This window comes from Dipodomys merriami, unplaced genomic scaffold (assembly GCF_024711535.1).
Source record: "Dipodomys merriami isolate MVZ:Mamm:240054 unplaced genomic scaffold, mDipMer1.0.p SCAF_5, whole genome shotgun sequence".
Lineage (NCBI taxonomy): Eukaryota > Metazoa > Chordata > Mammalia > Rodentia > Heteromyidae > Dipodomys > Dipodomys merriami.
In genome coordinates, this window is record NW_027206068.1 from 40,928,097 (window position 1) to 40,945,008 (window position 16,912).

General features: G+C 35.2%; 1 protein-coding gene and 1 non-coding gene across 10 annotated transcripts in view; one reads left to right on the plus strand and one right to left on the minus strand.

Moving 5' to 3' along the window:
• Positions 1-16,912, plus strand: part of Ankib1 (ankyrin repeat and IBR domain containing 1) — a 131,683-nt gene that overhangs the window by 104,518 nt on the left and 10,253 nt on the right. For all 9 annotated transcript variants that reach the window (XM_069996473.1, XM_069996476.1, XM_069996472.1 and 6 more), the window contains 6 exons: positions 669-757; positions 7,236-7,366; positions 11,749-11,883; positions 12,917-13,003; positions 13,094-13,160; positions 15,436-15,581. In XM_069996473.1, coding sequence (XP_069852574.1) covers positions 669-757; positions 7,236-7,366; positions 11,749-11,883; positions 12,917-13,003; positions 13,094-13,160; positions 15,436-15,581 — 655 coding nt within the window. The remainder of the gene's footprint in view (positions 1-668; positions 758-7,235; positions 7,367-11,748; positions 11,884-12,916; positions 13,004-13,093; positions 13,161-15,435; positions 15,582-16,912) is intronic.
• Positions 89-195, minus strand: LOC138810243 (U6 spliceosomal RNA). Its single transcript, XR_011367054.1, has one exon. It is a non-coding gene; the product is annotated as a U6 spliceosomal RNA (small nuclear RNA).

The following is a 16,912-nucleotide window of genomic DNA, read 5'->3' on the forward strand; positions in this document are numbered from 1 at the left end:
AAGAAGGAAGAGTATGGTGGAGTGCAGATAATATCATAATTACATATTGTATATGACATAGAATCTCAATGAAAGGAGTTAATGGGAGTAGAGGAGGTGAAATAGAATAGTAGAAGGGGTTATTCTTGCACAGGGGCCATGCTAATCTTCTCTATAGCATTCCAATTTTAGTGTATGTGCTGCTGAAGCGAGCACAGAAGGGGTTATTCTGATTAAAATACATAGGCATGTTTGAAATACTTTGGTGAAACCACTTGGTACAATTAACATACACAAAAAATGGAGTGAAATAGACTCTGTTAGGGGGTGATATCAACTGGCAAGGAGAGTGTAACTGAGGGTGAATATGGTCAAAGTATTCTACATGTATGTATGAAAGTAGTTTCATAGAAAGGGTCAGTGGAATAAGAGCTATAAAGGGTTGAGTTTCATGAGCTGAAGTACATCGTATGCTTGTATGGTAATATCACAATGAAACTCCCTTGTATCACTAATGTATGCTATAATAAAGCTTTGTTACTACTTTTCAGTGCCTCTTTTGAAATACTCATTTCTCATTGCCACTATGTCTTAGTTTTTCAACTATAAAATTAGATTACTTTGTATGTTCGTTTGTCATCTTGATATTGATGAATATTTCTAAATGTTTTTTCTATTTTATTTCTTAGGGAGTGCCTTGGTGAAGCACATGAACCTTGTGATTGCCAAACATGGAAAAATTGGCTACAAAAAATAACTGAAATGAAACCAGAAGAACGTAAGGGGAATTTTACATAGCTGTATTACAAATAGATTAATAGCATTCAAAAGATAATGTGCCATATTTCTTATCCTCTTCATTGAAGTTGTTTTTAAGTTTGTTAATGCTAGCTCTCCCATGTTTAGTATTTTCCTCTAACCAACATTATTTTGCAGATTCTGAGGAAGAATCATAGTTAGGTCACATCTTCTAACAAGCCTTTCCAAACAAAGGTAAATAGAGTAAGTGAAGGTCAGATTCAACCTTCAACCATTCTTTCCCCTCCCCAGTGTTGAGGATCAAACCCAGGGCTTTGCACATGATAAATAAGCACCCTAACACTGAGCTGTAACCTGACCCCCATCCCCAGCCTTTGTAGTACCTTTTTGGTACTATAGTGAATCAACCACTTTTTCTGTACCTTAAGGGAAGCATTGTATTATCTGTAGTAAGCAGAAGTTGCTCATTTCCCTAAAAGCCTTCAGTGAAAGAAAAGCCAAGTTAATTTCTTGGTGTTATGTGGTCCTGTATATTTATTTACATTAAACACTATAGCAACAACTATTGTCACTAAGACTTCTTTAAATGCACTATTTCTGTTGTCCTCACAGAAATGAAATGAGGTAATGCGAGTGATCCCATTTTATTGGTAAAACGAATTCTTAGGTTGTATTGAGTAAAACAAGCATGTGACTGGTGATGCAATAAATCTGGTTCACTGTGGGAACTTGTTCTTAAATATTTTTTCCTAGTAGCAATTATTACACAATAACTGTTCATTTCCTTAAGTGTTTCCCAGCATGTTTTCTTTCAAGTTTTTATAAATGAACATTGGTTGAGATGTTTTCTCTGGGTTTTTAGATAATAGAGTTAGTTTGAGGTATTATAAATCAGGATAAAAAATTTACTCAGTGGAACATATACTTATGTAAAACATTTATGACACTAGAGGGAAGCAAATAATAGAGTGTCATATGGTAACTACCTGTTAAGTTAAAGATGAGATTGATTATGGAAGTTAAGGGTGGAGGAATGTCACAGATCAGATGGAAGTGCATTATGAATTGGATTTAAGCATATCTGCAGAGACAGAAGTTAGTTAGTTGGAGTGAAACTAGGAGCCATGACACTTCAAAGGCTTTATTCTGTTAGAATTTTTCATGTATAAGAGTTGGTGCTTGTGTTTTTAGATTCATGAGGTTTGTTTTGCCCACTAAGGTCCAAATATTACTTTAAGCAGAATATTAACTATAGGGTTGGGAAGGTGGCTGAGTGGTAGAGCGCTTGCCTTGCATGCATGAGGCCTGGGTTCAATTCCTCAGCACCACATAAGCAAAAAGAAAAAAGCCGGAAGTGGCGCTGAGCTCAAGTGGTAGAGCGCTAGCCTTGAGTTGAAGAGCTGAGGGACAGCGCCCAGGCCCAGAGTTCAGGCCCCATGACCGGACCCCCCCCCCAAAAAAAAAAAAGAAAAAAAGAAAATTAACATAGATTACATATTTACCTTTAACAATAAACTATACATTACATATTTACCTATGAAGGGTAGATTGAAGAAATCAGTGGTAAGGGAATAACTTTAGTTTGAGCCAGAGGGTAGATCATGATAACATTAGTCAAAGTTAGCAAATTCAGATAAAGGAATTACACTTTCAAGAGAAAATAATGGACCTTGGTGTGTACATTTTGAACTTGAGGTCAGTGTTAGAAATATATGCAGACATATCTAGTGGAATTTTGAAGATAATTGTTTCAAGTTTCACAAGAGATGTCAGGAATAATTTGTTGCTCTTAAATAATAATGTCATTATTTATTTAATGAGTGCTATTGTATGCTAGACTACAGAAATAATATACTTTCTGTGCTCTTAAAATTTGTATTTGAGGACAAGATATGTAAATTGTTATAGAACATTGTTCCTGTGCAAAATGTGATAGAAGGGAAAGACAAAAGACAAAAATGTCAGTTATCCCTAGGAGACGGGTGGGAAATATTTTATAACAAAATTTATGCTTAAGTTACATAGTGAAAACTGGACCAAAATACGAAGTACATTTCAAGATGAAGGAGAGCTGTGAAACAGCATAATATCAAAGGGGTGCAACTATGGTACACCCAGTGCACTAATGCAGGAAAGTGAAGTGGAGAGGTTAAGAAGTCCAAATCAGTCATTTATTTATGTCCTGAGATGACACTTCAACTTTCTTTCAGAAAGAGAATATTAAATATAGGCACTTATTTAGAAAGATCACTCAGGCAGAAATGTGGATGATGTATCAGGAAACTGGTCTCAGGAAGGCAAGATCTGGAAGAAAGGAATTCGAACCCAGCTTAAGGAGAAAAATTACGAAACCTAATTTCCAAATTAACCAACAAAAAGCCAGGCTGTAGACATGGTTCAAGTGATAGAGTATCAGTCAAGCAAGCAAGCTGAAAATACTTGAGGCCCTGACTTCAAACCCCAATACTGGGAAGACCTTATCTGAGATTCAGATGTCCAAGTGAGTATAAGGAATCAAGACAGGGCCTTGTAAGTGGAGGAGAGTTGTGTTTTGCAGGACAATTAAAGAGATATAATTTTATTAAGTTGTAGGTTAGTGTGCTTACCAGTTGCCTAGATTTAAAGTACCACAAAAAAGTAAATAGCATACAGTTTTAGTCAAATAAAAGATATTTCTGGTTTGAAATATAAAAGCAAGTATTTAAGATAAGTAATTATTTTTAGTTGTTTGTTAGCATTTTAAGATTGGATCAGTTATTCCATATTCACAGATAAATTTTTTTCTATGGAAGGAAATGGAGAATGGCCTGGCTATTGAGAGCAAACTATTGTTGGGTAAGGGAAAGATACTTTGCATGTGATAATGATCCTGATAATAATAAGGGCTGGGAGCAGTGAGCCATACCTTTAATCCCAGCTACTCCAGAGGTAGAAACAATCCAGAGAATTGTAGTTTGATGCCACCCTGTGTAAAAAGTTAACAAGACCCCATCTAAGCCAATAACTGGGTATATCTGTCATTTCAGTGATACAGGAAGATGGCAAAAATGAGAAATACTATCCCCAAAATAACTAAAGCAAAACAGTTGGGCTGTGGTACCTGCCTATCTAGTTAGAGGCCCTTAGTTCAAATTCTAACTCGTATATATCATACATATGGTTACTTCTGTTATCCAAAGGTTAAAGAGCTACAGGTTAAAATTTCACCTTTGCCATGTGCCTACCAGTGATTCACACCTGTAATTCTAGCTATTCAGAAGGTTGAGATCTGAGGATCATGATTCAAAGCCAACGTACGCAGGAAAGTCCATTATACTTATCTCCATTTGAGCTGTGGCTCAAATGGTAGAATGCTAGCCTTGAGCAAAAAAACTCAAGAGACAGTCCCTGCATTCCAGCCTGAGAACCAGCACACAGACACACAGACACACACACACACACAGACACACACACACACACACACACAACTACCTTGTCCTTAAGAGCTCAAATGGACTGGGGGGAAATGCTACTAAGGTTTGAACTAGGGCCACCTACTCTGCCATTAAGCCACACCCCCAGACCTTTTATGTATTTTATTTTTTTAATAGGGAAAGGTCTGAACTACAGTTTTATATTTACTGTACCCTAGTAGCTGAGCTGACAGGTATTTGTCATTAGTTGGGATGGTTGGGATCTCATGAACTTTTTCCTGGACAGGCCTAAAACCACAATTCTTCCCATCTTAAGTCTCCAAAGTAGCTAGGAATATAGAAACTATAGCATTCAGCTTGGTTTTATTCAGAAAGACAGGAATGTTAGAAAATAGGAGTTTGAGGCAAAACCAAGGCTCTTTCATTTCCTCACTGTACTGTTGTATCCTCCTCATTGATAGATAGTAACCAGAATGATACTATTAATGACCGTTAAGTTTATGACATTTAGGGTATGGCTTAAGGTGACAGAAATGAGAATTATACTAAAATAGAACATGATCATTAAATATGTATAAATATATTCTAAATGATTAAATGTTTAAGTTAACATATTTCTTAGTGTTATAAAGTTTTTCTGTGTATGGGAAAATATATAAGTAACATAAATATTTGGAGACAGGGTCTTGCTATGTTGCCCAGGCTAGCATTGAACTCATAACCTGCCTTTCTCAGCCTTGTGAATTAATTTTATAAAACAGCTCAAACAGTTTTTAAACACTGAATTACCTCTATTGTGTCTAATTAATCAAAATAAGAAGTTGGAATGCTTATATTTTCTATGAAACTTACAAATTTTGCATATACTTTCTCATAGTTCATAGTTATTTGGTAGTTACGGAATTTAACTTGTCTGTTTAAAAATTCAGTATTTTTAAAACAACTGTTATAGGCTCTTTAGATTAGATAACAGGTTCTGTTATTCACTACATGAAGTTAGGTTTTCTTACCAAGAGGGCTAAGCACACTAGATGATTCAAAAAAATAATAAGCTCAAGATATAATGAACTTGTAATTAAGGTTGATGAAAGAGTTTGCAAGTCAGTAGAGGTGAAGAAGACGCATATAGTTGAAGGAAGATGAGGTATTGTAAGTGATGTGAACAGTAAATACAAAAAAAAATGATAATAGCGTAAACATGTTCATAGAATTGAAAGTGAAGGCTTTTTTTCCAGTCTATTTTTTATTATATTGTTGGTTATTTTCTGAATGTAATTTGCTTCATGCCATTCTCTATAATGCAGTTAGGAGCTAGCATTCTGAATGAAAGAAAAAGAAATTGTTATGTTGCACACCACACAGCGTCTTTGTTTTAATGTCTTTGTGCTTTATTTATTATGACAATGGACAATAAGGGTCATAAGAATATATTAGAGTCTCTGAGCTAAAAATAATGTTGATGCTAAAGAGAGGAGAAAAGCCTCTACTTTTAAATAAGATGTTGTAAATATAAAAGAATCTAAATGATTGTTATATAGCAATACTTTTTGTGAGCAACATTGACATTACAGATTGATCATATTTGCCATAATTACACTAAATTCACTCTGAAACTCCTGTATCCACCAAATTCTTCCTGTCATCACCTCCATCAAACCCATCTTCTACAATGGATTTAGGACAACTACAGTTGTTTCTCTTTGCTATGTAGAATTAAAAACCAGTGTTTCACATTCCAACACTTAGGAGCTATTTGCTGATACAAACTTAATGATAGGCACTCAGAGTTTCTGCAGCCTGAGCGCTTTAGTTCTCTACTGCTAGTGCACTATGCATGGTACTCAGCCCCTTAGTTACAGTCATAGCCACTTCCCAGGGCTCACCTATCCTTCTCTCAGTGGCATATATGGGTGGTGAATATCTTTTCATTTTAATATTTAAAATCTCAAAGTGTTAGGCTTCTCCCCCTGCTTCAGACAGTAGGGCTAAACCCTTATCCCATCATCCTTTTGAAAGTGGGTGTGCGGCAAGTGGTACTGTGGCTCAAGTGTCAGAGTGCTAGCTTGAGCTGAGAAGTTCAGGGACAGTGCCCAGGCCCACAGTTCAAGACCCATAACCAACGAAAAATAAAATAAAATAGAAGATGGGAGAGAGAGAGAGAGAGAGAGAGAGAGAGAGAGAGAGAGAGAGAGAGTGTGATCAGCTTGGATGAACTACTTTCAAATAAATAGGCCAAGAAATAGCACTGGAGGTCAAAATGGTAAAGCCAGATCCTTGAGCAAAAAGGCTTAGGGACAACATCTAGGCCCTGAGTATAAGCCCCACGATTGACCAACATCATGAAGGACTTATTCTTTGCTAAAGTAAGTTGATTTTTTTTCTTGTAGTCAATAGGGAACAATTGAAATATTTTAAGTAGATTTTTATTTTGAAAAGGTCACTATATTTGAGAGCGAAGGAAATAAATTGGTTTTCTGTGCTTCCTTTGACATGTGATAGGTGTGAAGAACCCTAATTAAAGTAATAAACAGTGAGAATGGAAAGAAACAATTGATGAGAAAGTGGCAGAATCAATGAGATGCTGTGAAGTGGGGAACAAGAAAGATATTAATCACATACTGCTTCTAGATTGACTTGGGGCAGATGATCAAAGCATTTACCAGGACAGAAAAGAGAGAAAAATCAGTTTGGGCAAATGTTAGGTTTACTTTTAGGAGTATCACATGGATAAAAAAAGATTGAGTGAGTTGTACTGGCATGTACCTTTAACCTTTAACTAGGGAGTCTGTGGTAGAAAAATTCCAAGTTTGAGGTTAGGCTGGGCTACAATAGTGAATCCTCGTTTCAAAAAAAAATGTTGATATTTCATGCTTTTCCTATAACTGTTATTTATGCCTTTCTTTGGCATAGAATTCCTTACAATTATACTATTCAAAATGAAGCAGTTTAGAAATTTGTTGTAGACTCTAATATGAAAATAAATGTGATCACAGTGAGGAAACCTGAAAAGAAAAGCTTGGAATTTTCCCTCTGAAATTGTGTACTAAATTACATATTTTTATGTTTCTGATTAATATCCTAAAGTTGTAGGAGTTAGTGAAGCTTATGAAGATGCTGCCAATTGTCTCTGGTTGTTAACTAACTCCAAGCCTTGTGCTAATTGTAAGTCCCCAATACAGAAGAATGAAGGCTGCAATCACATGCAGTGTGCAAAGGTAAGAGGTTAAAGAGTTTTGCACTTGAAGTCCTAATAAAGTCTGTCAGTCCAAAGCAGAAAAGTTAAATGAAACATCAACTAAATGAGTAATTTACTACTATATTGAAAATGAAAATACCAACAAAAATCTACTTGGTTGAAAGTAATATAAACGAGGACCTTTATGAACTATAGAAATGATCCCTGAAAATACAGTCTTAAATAAGGACCTTTATAGGACTGAAAGTTAACAGAATATACATACATAAACTCCTGGCTTCGTTGCACAGAAATAAAGTTCTATTATATTTAAAGCAAATATTCCAGGAGATTAATAATATTTCATTAATCCTTGCCTACATATTTCTAAATGCTTTTGTTTTAAAATTGTAATGATATATTTCTTTTTTCCTTTTTTATTAAGTGTTTATATTTAAAATGATTATTTAAATTAACCCACAATGTAATTTTTTCTACTATAGAATATTTTGAAAGAAACAGTTAAGATGACAATAAAAATGTCAATATCATCTAAGAATTACTTGCCTTTTGAACTTATTATTTTATAACTTACAAAAGAAAGGTAGTTACTAAATTATTTTGAGACTGTATCTCCAGTTACCCACCAAAACCCCAGAACTGGAGCTATGACTCAAGTAAATATTAAGGGACAGCACCTAGGCCTCAGTACCAGCACGCGTGTGCACGCGAGCGCACACACACACACACACACACACACACACACACACACACACACACACACACACACACACACACACACACACACACACACACACACACACACACACACACACACACACACACACACGTACGTCTGTATAAGATTATCATAAATGATTGGCTGGCTTAACGAAGCTGTAAAATTTCCCTAAGAGACTAAATGGAAAACTTAGTGTAGGATTCTGAGCAAAATCCTCAAAAGTGTTTATTAGTTTAGTTAGGGAATGGCTGATACTGTTTTCTCTTCAAAATCTATATTTTTTTCTTGGAAAATCTGATAAGGATTAAGACTACGTAGATCTGTAAAGAAGTATAGATTAACTAAAATCATCAACTGTTAGCAGCTAACAGTAGCTAACTGCTAGCTACCTAGCAGTAGTAAACTCTGGATAAATGTTTATCAAAAGAAGGAATATTTTTGCCAATTAATGATATAGGTAACAACTTAAATGTCTTTTTCATTTGAAAACATTTATTTACATGCTTTGCAAATATAGTAGTCTTATTTTCTCTGCCACCTGAAATACTTACACTGAAAATAGAAACTGAAAAGTAGTTTTTGTTGTTGTTTGTGCCAGTCCTAGATCTTGAACTCAAGGCTGAGTGTTGTCACTGAGCTTCTTTACTCAAAGTTAGTGCTGTACCACTTGAGCCATAACTCCACTCCTGGCTTTTTGGTGATTAGCTATAGATAAGAGTCTCCTGGACTTCCCTGCCAGGGATGGCTTTGAACTGCAGTCCTCAGATCTCAGCCTCCCGAGTAGGATTACAGGTGTGAGCCACTAGTACTTGGCTGAAAAGTAGTAGTATTATGACATAGAAATCTTATATAGAATGTAAAACCTTGTTCAGCAAACTGAATGTTTTCCAAATATTTTTTAATGGTATGGGTGAAACAGCATCTGATTTGTATCAAATCAGACACAAAGTTTGCTACTTTCTGTCAAAAAATTTTTTACATTGGGGCTGGGAAGGTGGCTCAATAGTAGAGTACTTGCATGCATGAGGACCTGGGTTCAATTCCTCAGCACCATATAAGCACAAAAAGCTGGAAGTGATGCTGTGACTCAAGTGGTAGAGTGCTAGCCTTGAGCTAAAGAGCTGAGGGACAGTGCCCAGCCCAGAGCTGAAGCCCCACAACTGGCAAAAAAAAAAAAAAAAAAAAAAAAAAAAAATTGACATCGCCAGGCACCCGTGGCTCATGCCTGTAATCCTAGCTACTCAGGAGGCTGAGATCTGAGGATCACGGTTCAAAGCCAGCCTGGGCAGGAAAGTCCGTGAGTCTCTTATCTCCAGTAAACCACTAGAAAATCAGAAGTGGTGCTGTGGCTCAAGCGTAGAGTGCTCGCCTTGAGCTGAAGAGCACAGGGACAGCGCCCAAGTCCAGAGTTCAAGCCCCATGTCCGACAAAAAAAAAAAAAAATTGACATCAAAACCATAAAATAAGTTCACAGTTTATTGTGTTAAATGCGTGTTGTAAAGAGGTATATGATCACAGAGACATTACTTGCATCTGTTTCACCCATACATTCAACATGCATGCATCTTATGTGTAAGTCTGTGCTTTACAACGAAGACTAAATCATAATAAACCATTTTTGATGCCTCAGTGTTAATTATGATTGAGAAGCAGTTTACTATGTAGAATCAAATGTATTAGTACTTCAAAGGAATGACATGTTTGATCCTCTTTTTTAAAAAAGGCTCTTTTATTTCATAAACACTTTATTTTATTTTCCCTTACATAATTTTGGGGGAACTATACGTTTTTCATTATTAGATAGTTTAAATCACTTAATAGTAACTTTCTTCATTTGAGTTAAACATCAGAATAAAAAAAATTACATTGCCACCCTGGAAGGCAGTTTGGAGATTCCTCAAAGAACTACTCCCATGATTCAGGAATACCACTGTTGGGCATCTGCCCTACAAGTCAGGATACAGTGAAATTGCACTGTCTATATATAGCTGCAGATTCACAATAGTCAGGTTACAGAAGCCATCTAGATGTCCTATAGCAGACAAGTGGATGAAGAAAATGTGGTACATATATACATGTAATGTACATGTAATTTTATTCATCTGTCAGAAAGAATAATATGCCATTTTCAAGGAAAGGGATGAATCTAGAAAAAAATTATATGTTAAGTGAAATAAGTCAGGATCAGAAAGACAAAGGGCACTTTTTGCTCATATGTGGAAGTTAGATCTAAAATACATACATGATAACATATATACAGTTATATGCATATATACACAAATAAATTGACTAAAGGGCATTATACTTGGGGTGGGGAGGGGGTGTCTAATGGTGTAACTCCTTTGAACAACTAACAAGCTATTTAACAAAATGAATACCAAGCAACTGAAACCTGTTCATGTGGTACAGGGCCAGCAAAGGATGGAGCACAAGAAGGAAGGGAGGGAACAAATGCAGTTACTAAATTCAGTGTACATTATATAAAAATTTCATTGTGTAATCTGAGGATAGCGATGGCCCGGGGAAAGATGGAGAACTATGGAAGGGGTCACATTGATAAACATGCATTGTACTTATAACCTGACTCACAGAATTGAAACTCCTTCATACAACTACTTACTAAAAATAAATAAGCATTTTTATTAGTTGTAATTGAAACACAAGAAAATCATTTAAATTCTGTATCATTTTTCCCATCATAGAAGGTAATGATTGACTATTGTATAAAAGATTTGCCACTAATATTGAGAAATCAATAAAGCTTCATTGAAGGGTATTTGTGTCAAATCACATGAAATAAGTTTATAGTTTATTGTGTAGTGCATGTTATAAACAAGTACATGATCACAGAGACTTTACTTTCATCTCTGTTCATGATGTATCAGGCAAACCAAAAACTAGTAGAGAAAGAAAAGACATGAGTACCTAATTATTAAAATATATATGATTGCTAAAATGTGTGTGTGTGTGTGTGTGTGTGTGTGTGTGTGTGTGTATATATATATATATATATATATATATATACATATATTTTTTTTTCAAACTACATCTTAGAAATGTGGACAATGTCATTTTTTCAGCAGTGGGGCGTTCACAAACAATGGATATCATCGATCATCAAAGAAAGTCTTAGTGACATTCCAGAAAACATACAAACAGAATTCTGTGATCATAAAGGAATAAAATAGAAATTAATAGTAAAGTTGCTAAAGTTCTTTCACTTGGAAATGTAAGCATTCAAACAATCTGGAGTTTTAAAAAATGGAAAAGAAATTTCTAGAAAAAAACAATGAAGATACTACATCATCAGAACCTAAGTCCTACTGCCAAAATTCTCACAGATTATTATTGCCTAGCAAGCTTAAGACAATGCAAAAAAGGGAATGATTAAGGATTTGGAAAAAAAAAAGATAAACCACTGAGCTAATAAATTTAAAATTTGAGTTAAATGAGTTCATACAATTCAATATAAGAAATAAAGGGCTGTGTACTGGAGGCACATCTTTTCCATGATGAGGAAGAGATATCCAAATGAAACATAAGAAATGGATCACATGTCTGAGATTTATTTCTGGTCACACATTCAGGGTTATGCAAACATCACATAATTTTACTAAAAAGCGGGCCATCATTTGTATATTAACATACAGAGAAATTCGCATATATGTTTTCTTTTTAAGTGCAAGTATGACTTCTGCTGGATTTGCCTAGAAGAATGGAAAAAGCATAGTTCCTCCACTGGAGGTTATTACCGATGTACTCGCTATGAAGTCATTCAGCATGTGGAGGAGCAATCCAAGGAAATGACTGTGGAGGTAAAGAACTGGCTAAGCCAACACTTTAAGCCAGTTAATAACATTGAAAGTATTTTGCATTTCTTTTCCTATCTTTGTCTTAATGAGTCATTAAATTGAATACACTTTGGAGTAGCCTTTAATTCAAACAAAATAGCTTAAAACTTAGGAAGTTTTTTTTTCTTTTTGTCTTCTAGATCTTTGATAGATATGAAAAGTTGTTTCAGCTTGCCTCTGTAAAGACTTAATTTTTTTTTTTTTCCTGAGGCTTGAACTCTGGGCCTGCATACTGTCCCTGAGCCTCTTTGTGCTTAAGGCCACAGCACCAATTCTGGCTTTTTTTTGGTGTAGTTTATTGAAGATGGGAATTTCATGGACTTCCTGCCCGAGCTGGCTTTGAACTGTAATCCTCAAATCTCAGCCTCCTGAGTAGCTAGGATTACAGGCATGACCCACCAGTGCCCAGCAGTTTCAATAATACAATATTAAAGCACCTAGTCACGTGCCAGTCAACTCATAGTCTAGGTGGCTTAAACAATAGACATTTATTTCTGACAGTTCTGGAAGCTGAGAAGTTCAAGACCAAGGTTCCAGTTGACTCGTTCTTTGCAAGGGCTCTCAGTTTTGTTTATGGCCAGTTACCTACCTTCTCACCTGTGTCCTCACATTGACCAGTAAAAAGAGCTCTGATGTTTTCTCCTCTTGTAAGAGCACATCCCTGTCAGAGTAAATCCCACCCTAATGACTATTTTTTGTCACTTTCTCACACTGTCTCCAAATACAGTCACATTAAGGATTAGGTTAGGAATATTTGAGGGACAAATCAGTCCATAGCAAGCCATATAATATTAACATTGAAGATATGGGTTTAGTGGTTTCTTACAGGTAATACTTTGTTCTAGGAGCATTTAAAATGTGTTATTCTCCTAACAAAGGAAAAATATCAATACATTTTTATACATTACCATTACTAATAAAACTTTGAATAATTTCCCCAAAAAGCAATTTTAATAGTAGTTTTTATAAAAGTCATTCATGGACTTTTGTTTCCTAGGCTGAGAAAAAACACAAACGGTTTCAGGAACTTGACAGATTTATGCACTATTATACAAGATTTAAAAACCATGAGCATAGTTATCAGGTATGTCCCACATCATTTTAAATGCGCTTAACTGCACTGTTGTGAATGAGTAAAGAGGATGGTTTAAATTATTTATTTCTGTTCCTTTAGTTAGAACAACGCCTTCTTAAAACAGCCAAAGAAAAGATGGAGCAATTGAGTAGAGCTCTCAAAGAAAGTAAGTTCTACGTGGTGTGTGTGATAATTAATATAAAAATCCTTCCATACTAAATCAGTTCACTGGTAGGAAGTTAGGATTCTAAAGTAATACATTAGATGCATTGGCTCCTTCCAATGCATCTTTGAGTTTTCTTAAACCCTGAATATAGTCTATAGTCTTAAAACCTGAGACCTCTGTGATTGGGTTTCCCATCAGGCACCTAACCTGCTCCTCTTAATGTAGTCTTTGCTGTTACCAGTCAAAAAACACACTATAGGTTTGCGTACTCTCTGCTACTTCTGATATTCTAGTTTTGGGAAGAACAGGTGGGTCCTAACAAGATACCCTGACCTAGTCAAAGGGAGCAAAATAACATGCCACCCAATTTTTACATATTAAGGATTCTTGAGAAAATATACTTGAGTATCAAATAAAATGGAAGTCAAATATAGTTAGATTAAAAATCCTTTCAGTAGTGAATAATGAACTGAGGTCAGAATGCAAAGCTATGAGAAGGGCAAATTGGGAATTTTAAATTAAAAGTTTTTTTTAAGCAACTTATAAATGCAGATTGAGTGTTCATTGGTTGATTGCATTATTAGAACTTTATGTCCCAAATGTTTGTTTTTAAGAGGCACGTTTTTAAAATAATCCTAGCTTTTATAATTAGAACAACCCTCATTTTATGAGAATAATTCCTAATAAAATAGCCCTAAGTACCATAAATAAGAATGGAGGAAAGATTTCCATTGAACCTTTGTCTTCTTGTTAATTATTAATTAGTTTGTATACATTATTAATTATATAACTATATCACACCAATATCAAACTCTGGAAGTATTATCCACAATGAAGTTAGAAGAAAGGTCCCATAGAGTATATACTTTTTAACAGGAATTTTTGTCTGTTTCCTCACTAATGACACATTAGTATCATGTAATATACATGACATGTAGTAAACATTCAGTTTTCTAAGTGCTAATTATTGCTTTTGTTCAATATACTTGAGGTTCCAGACAGCATAGTAAAATACACAGAGAAAAAAGATACAGCAATTCGAAGAGATAAACAACCTCACACATTTCTCACACATAATGAGCAAGTGCTAAGGGGAATGGTTTGATTTTTTTTTTATTTTTTTTTTCTTGGTTCAGATACTTACCCAGGGATCTGAGTTATGTACACAGAAATGTTAGGGTGCTTTGTAAATCCGTTTGTGTATATGTGTATGAAATATCTTTGGAGAGGCATGCAGAATAATTTATACTTAACGGTTTAGATTCTACAGTTTAATTTTTGTTTTAATTTCAGTTAAAGGAAAACCAAGAATGTTAAAATGATATCTCTGCCTTATTTTATTTATTTTTATTTTTTTGTCGGTTGTGGGGCCTGAACTCGGCCTGGGTGCTGTCCCTGAGCTCTTCAGCTCAAGGCTAGCACTCTACCACTTGAGCCACAGCGCCACTTGTGGTGCTGAGGAATCGAACCCAGGGCCTCATGCATGCAAGGCAAGTACTTTTAACACTGAGCCACCTACCCAGCCCCTCTGCCTTATTTTATTAAGGCAGTTTCCTTTTCTCTTATCCTCCTCACTTGTCCTTTTCTTTTTCCTCCTTAAATCTTTTTATTTACTAGCATTGGTTAGCTCATCATTCCTCAGAATGTTTTATCTTCTTTCTTACATTGTTTTTGCATTTTTTTTTTCTGGTCTTGGGGCTTGAACTCAGGGTCTGTGCACTGGTCCCTGAGCCTGTATATTCTCAAGGCTGGTGCTCTACCACTTGAGCCAGTGCCACTTCCGGCTTTTTCTGCGTAGTTTATTGGAGATAAGAGTCTCACAGACTTTCCTGCCTAGGATGGCTTCAAACTGTGATCCTCAGATTCTAACTTCCTGAATAGCTAGGATTATAGGTATGAGCCAAGGCACCTGGTATACATTGTTTTTATGTAAGCAGTTAAACTTTTTCTTAAGCAAGCAAACATCTTAGCAATATAATCTGAAAATTATAGTAAAGTGTGAAATGCTGGGTTGACCTAAAACCATATTTTTCTACCAGTAAAATGAGAACAGGTTCCAGGACAAGCCTGGCTCCTAGGCTGTCATCTTTGTCATTACAAACATAAATGGATCACCTGTGAACACTTTATAGGTTTGGGGGCTTGTTTAAATGAGTATTATCATACAGTTATTTTACTTCCTTCTTAGGAACCTTCTTTTTTTGAACAAGAGTTTTAATTTTTATGTTACAGTATTTCCCAAAAAATAAATCACAATGTTTCAATTACTTTCTAGCTGAAGGAGGCTGCCCAGATACTACTTTCATCGAAGATGCAGTTCATGTGCTCTTAAAAACGCGACGTATTCTCAAGTGTTCTTATCCATATGGATTTTTCTTAGAACCCAAAAGCACAAAGAAAGAAATTTTTGAACTAATGCAAGTAAGATACCTTTTAAAATTATGTATTAAAAGGGGTAGCAGTTATTATGAAAACAGGTTTTCTCCATTTTCAGCCACTTAACTAAGTTTCAACTAATTTAGGTGGGACTAATAAAATAATTTTGTTTTTATTTTAAAATGGCTTTTAAATAAAGGAAAAGCAGCCGAAATTTTATTTATTTTTAAATGTTCAGCTGAAGTTTTGAATGAGTTGTTCTGTACAGGTATTTTCTTTTTTAAGTTTATTGTCAAGGTGATGTATAGAGGGGTTACAGTTACATATGTAAGATAATGAGTACATTTCTGAGTCAAACATGGTTATCCCCTCCCTTGTTTTTCTCCCACTTTTCCAGCCCTAATATTCTCCCCGCCCAAGTTGGAAAGTTCATTTCCAACATACTGTTTTGTGAATATCACTGTTGCATTAGTTGATATTTTCTGCAGCATTTATCCCTTATTCAACTAGTTGAGGTAGAACTATTTGTTTCCGATTAGTAATATAGATTCCTGATTAGGTGATATATCTATTTCTGGTTAGGTAAAATAAATTTTGCATTCGAAGATGAAATGAACAATTTTGCATACTAGATTAGAAAGTTACTTTTTAACTTTGTAATATATTTTAAAAGCATAACTTCAAAGTTACAGTATTTAAAAAAGCAAAAACACCTAAGCTAACCTTATACTACAGCTAGCCAACTGCATTGTACATTCCTCTTTTATTCTTTTTCTTCTTTTTAGTGGGGGGAAAAGGGAGCTCAGAAAGGGAGGGTATACATATCAGTCAATGGTATTCAATATGCACTGTCTGGAAAATGAACTATACAACTTGTGGATAAGGGTGGGAGGGGGAAAATGGGGAAAAGGGAAGGAAGGGGTAACATTGTCCTAAAGAAATGTAAACATGGGGGGGGTTGGGGGGGGAGGATGGGAAGGGATGAGAAGGGAAAACCAAGGAGGAGGCTACAGTGCTTGATAAGAAATGTACTCATTATCTTGCCCATGTAAATTGTAACCCCTCTGTACAGTATTTTCACAATTAAAAAAAAAGAAATGTAAACATTACCTGAATTACCTTATGGTAAATCTCTGTACAACTTAATAATAACAATAAAATTATAATTTTAATTCCTCTTTTTTAAGCCACCACTTGTTGGCAATTTCCATGTCATTTTTTTGAACTGCCTGTATTTCTTTGACGGTTCATTATGTATTTGCCCCATAAAGCTTTCCAGACCTAATCTCAAATAGCAGTTGAATTGCCATGCCTCAAATTCCTTTGTCTTTGATGTATAGTCTATATCATAGCATTAGTATGTTTTCTTATACAAT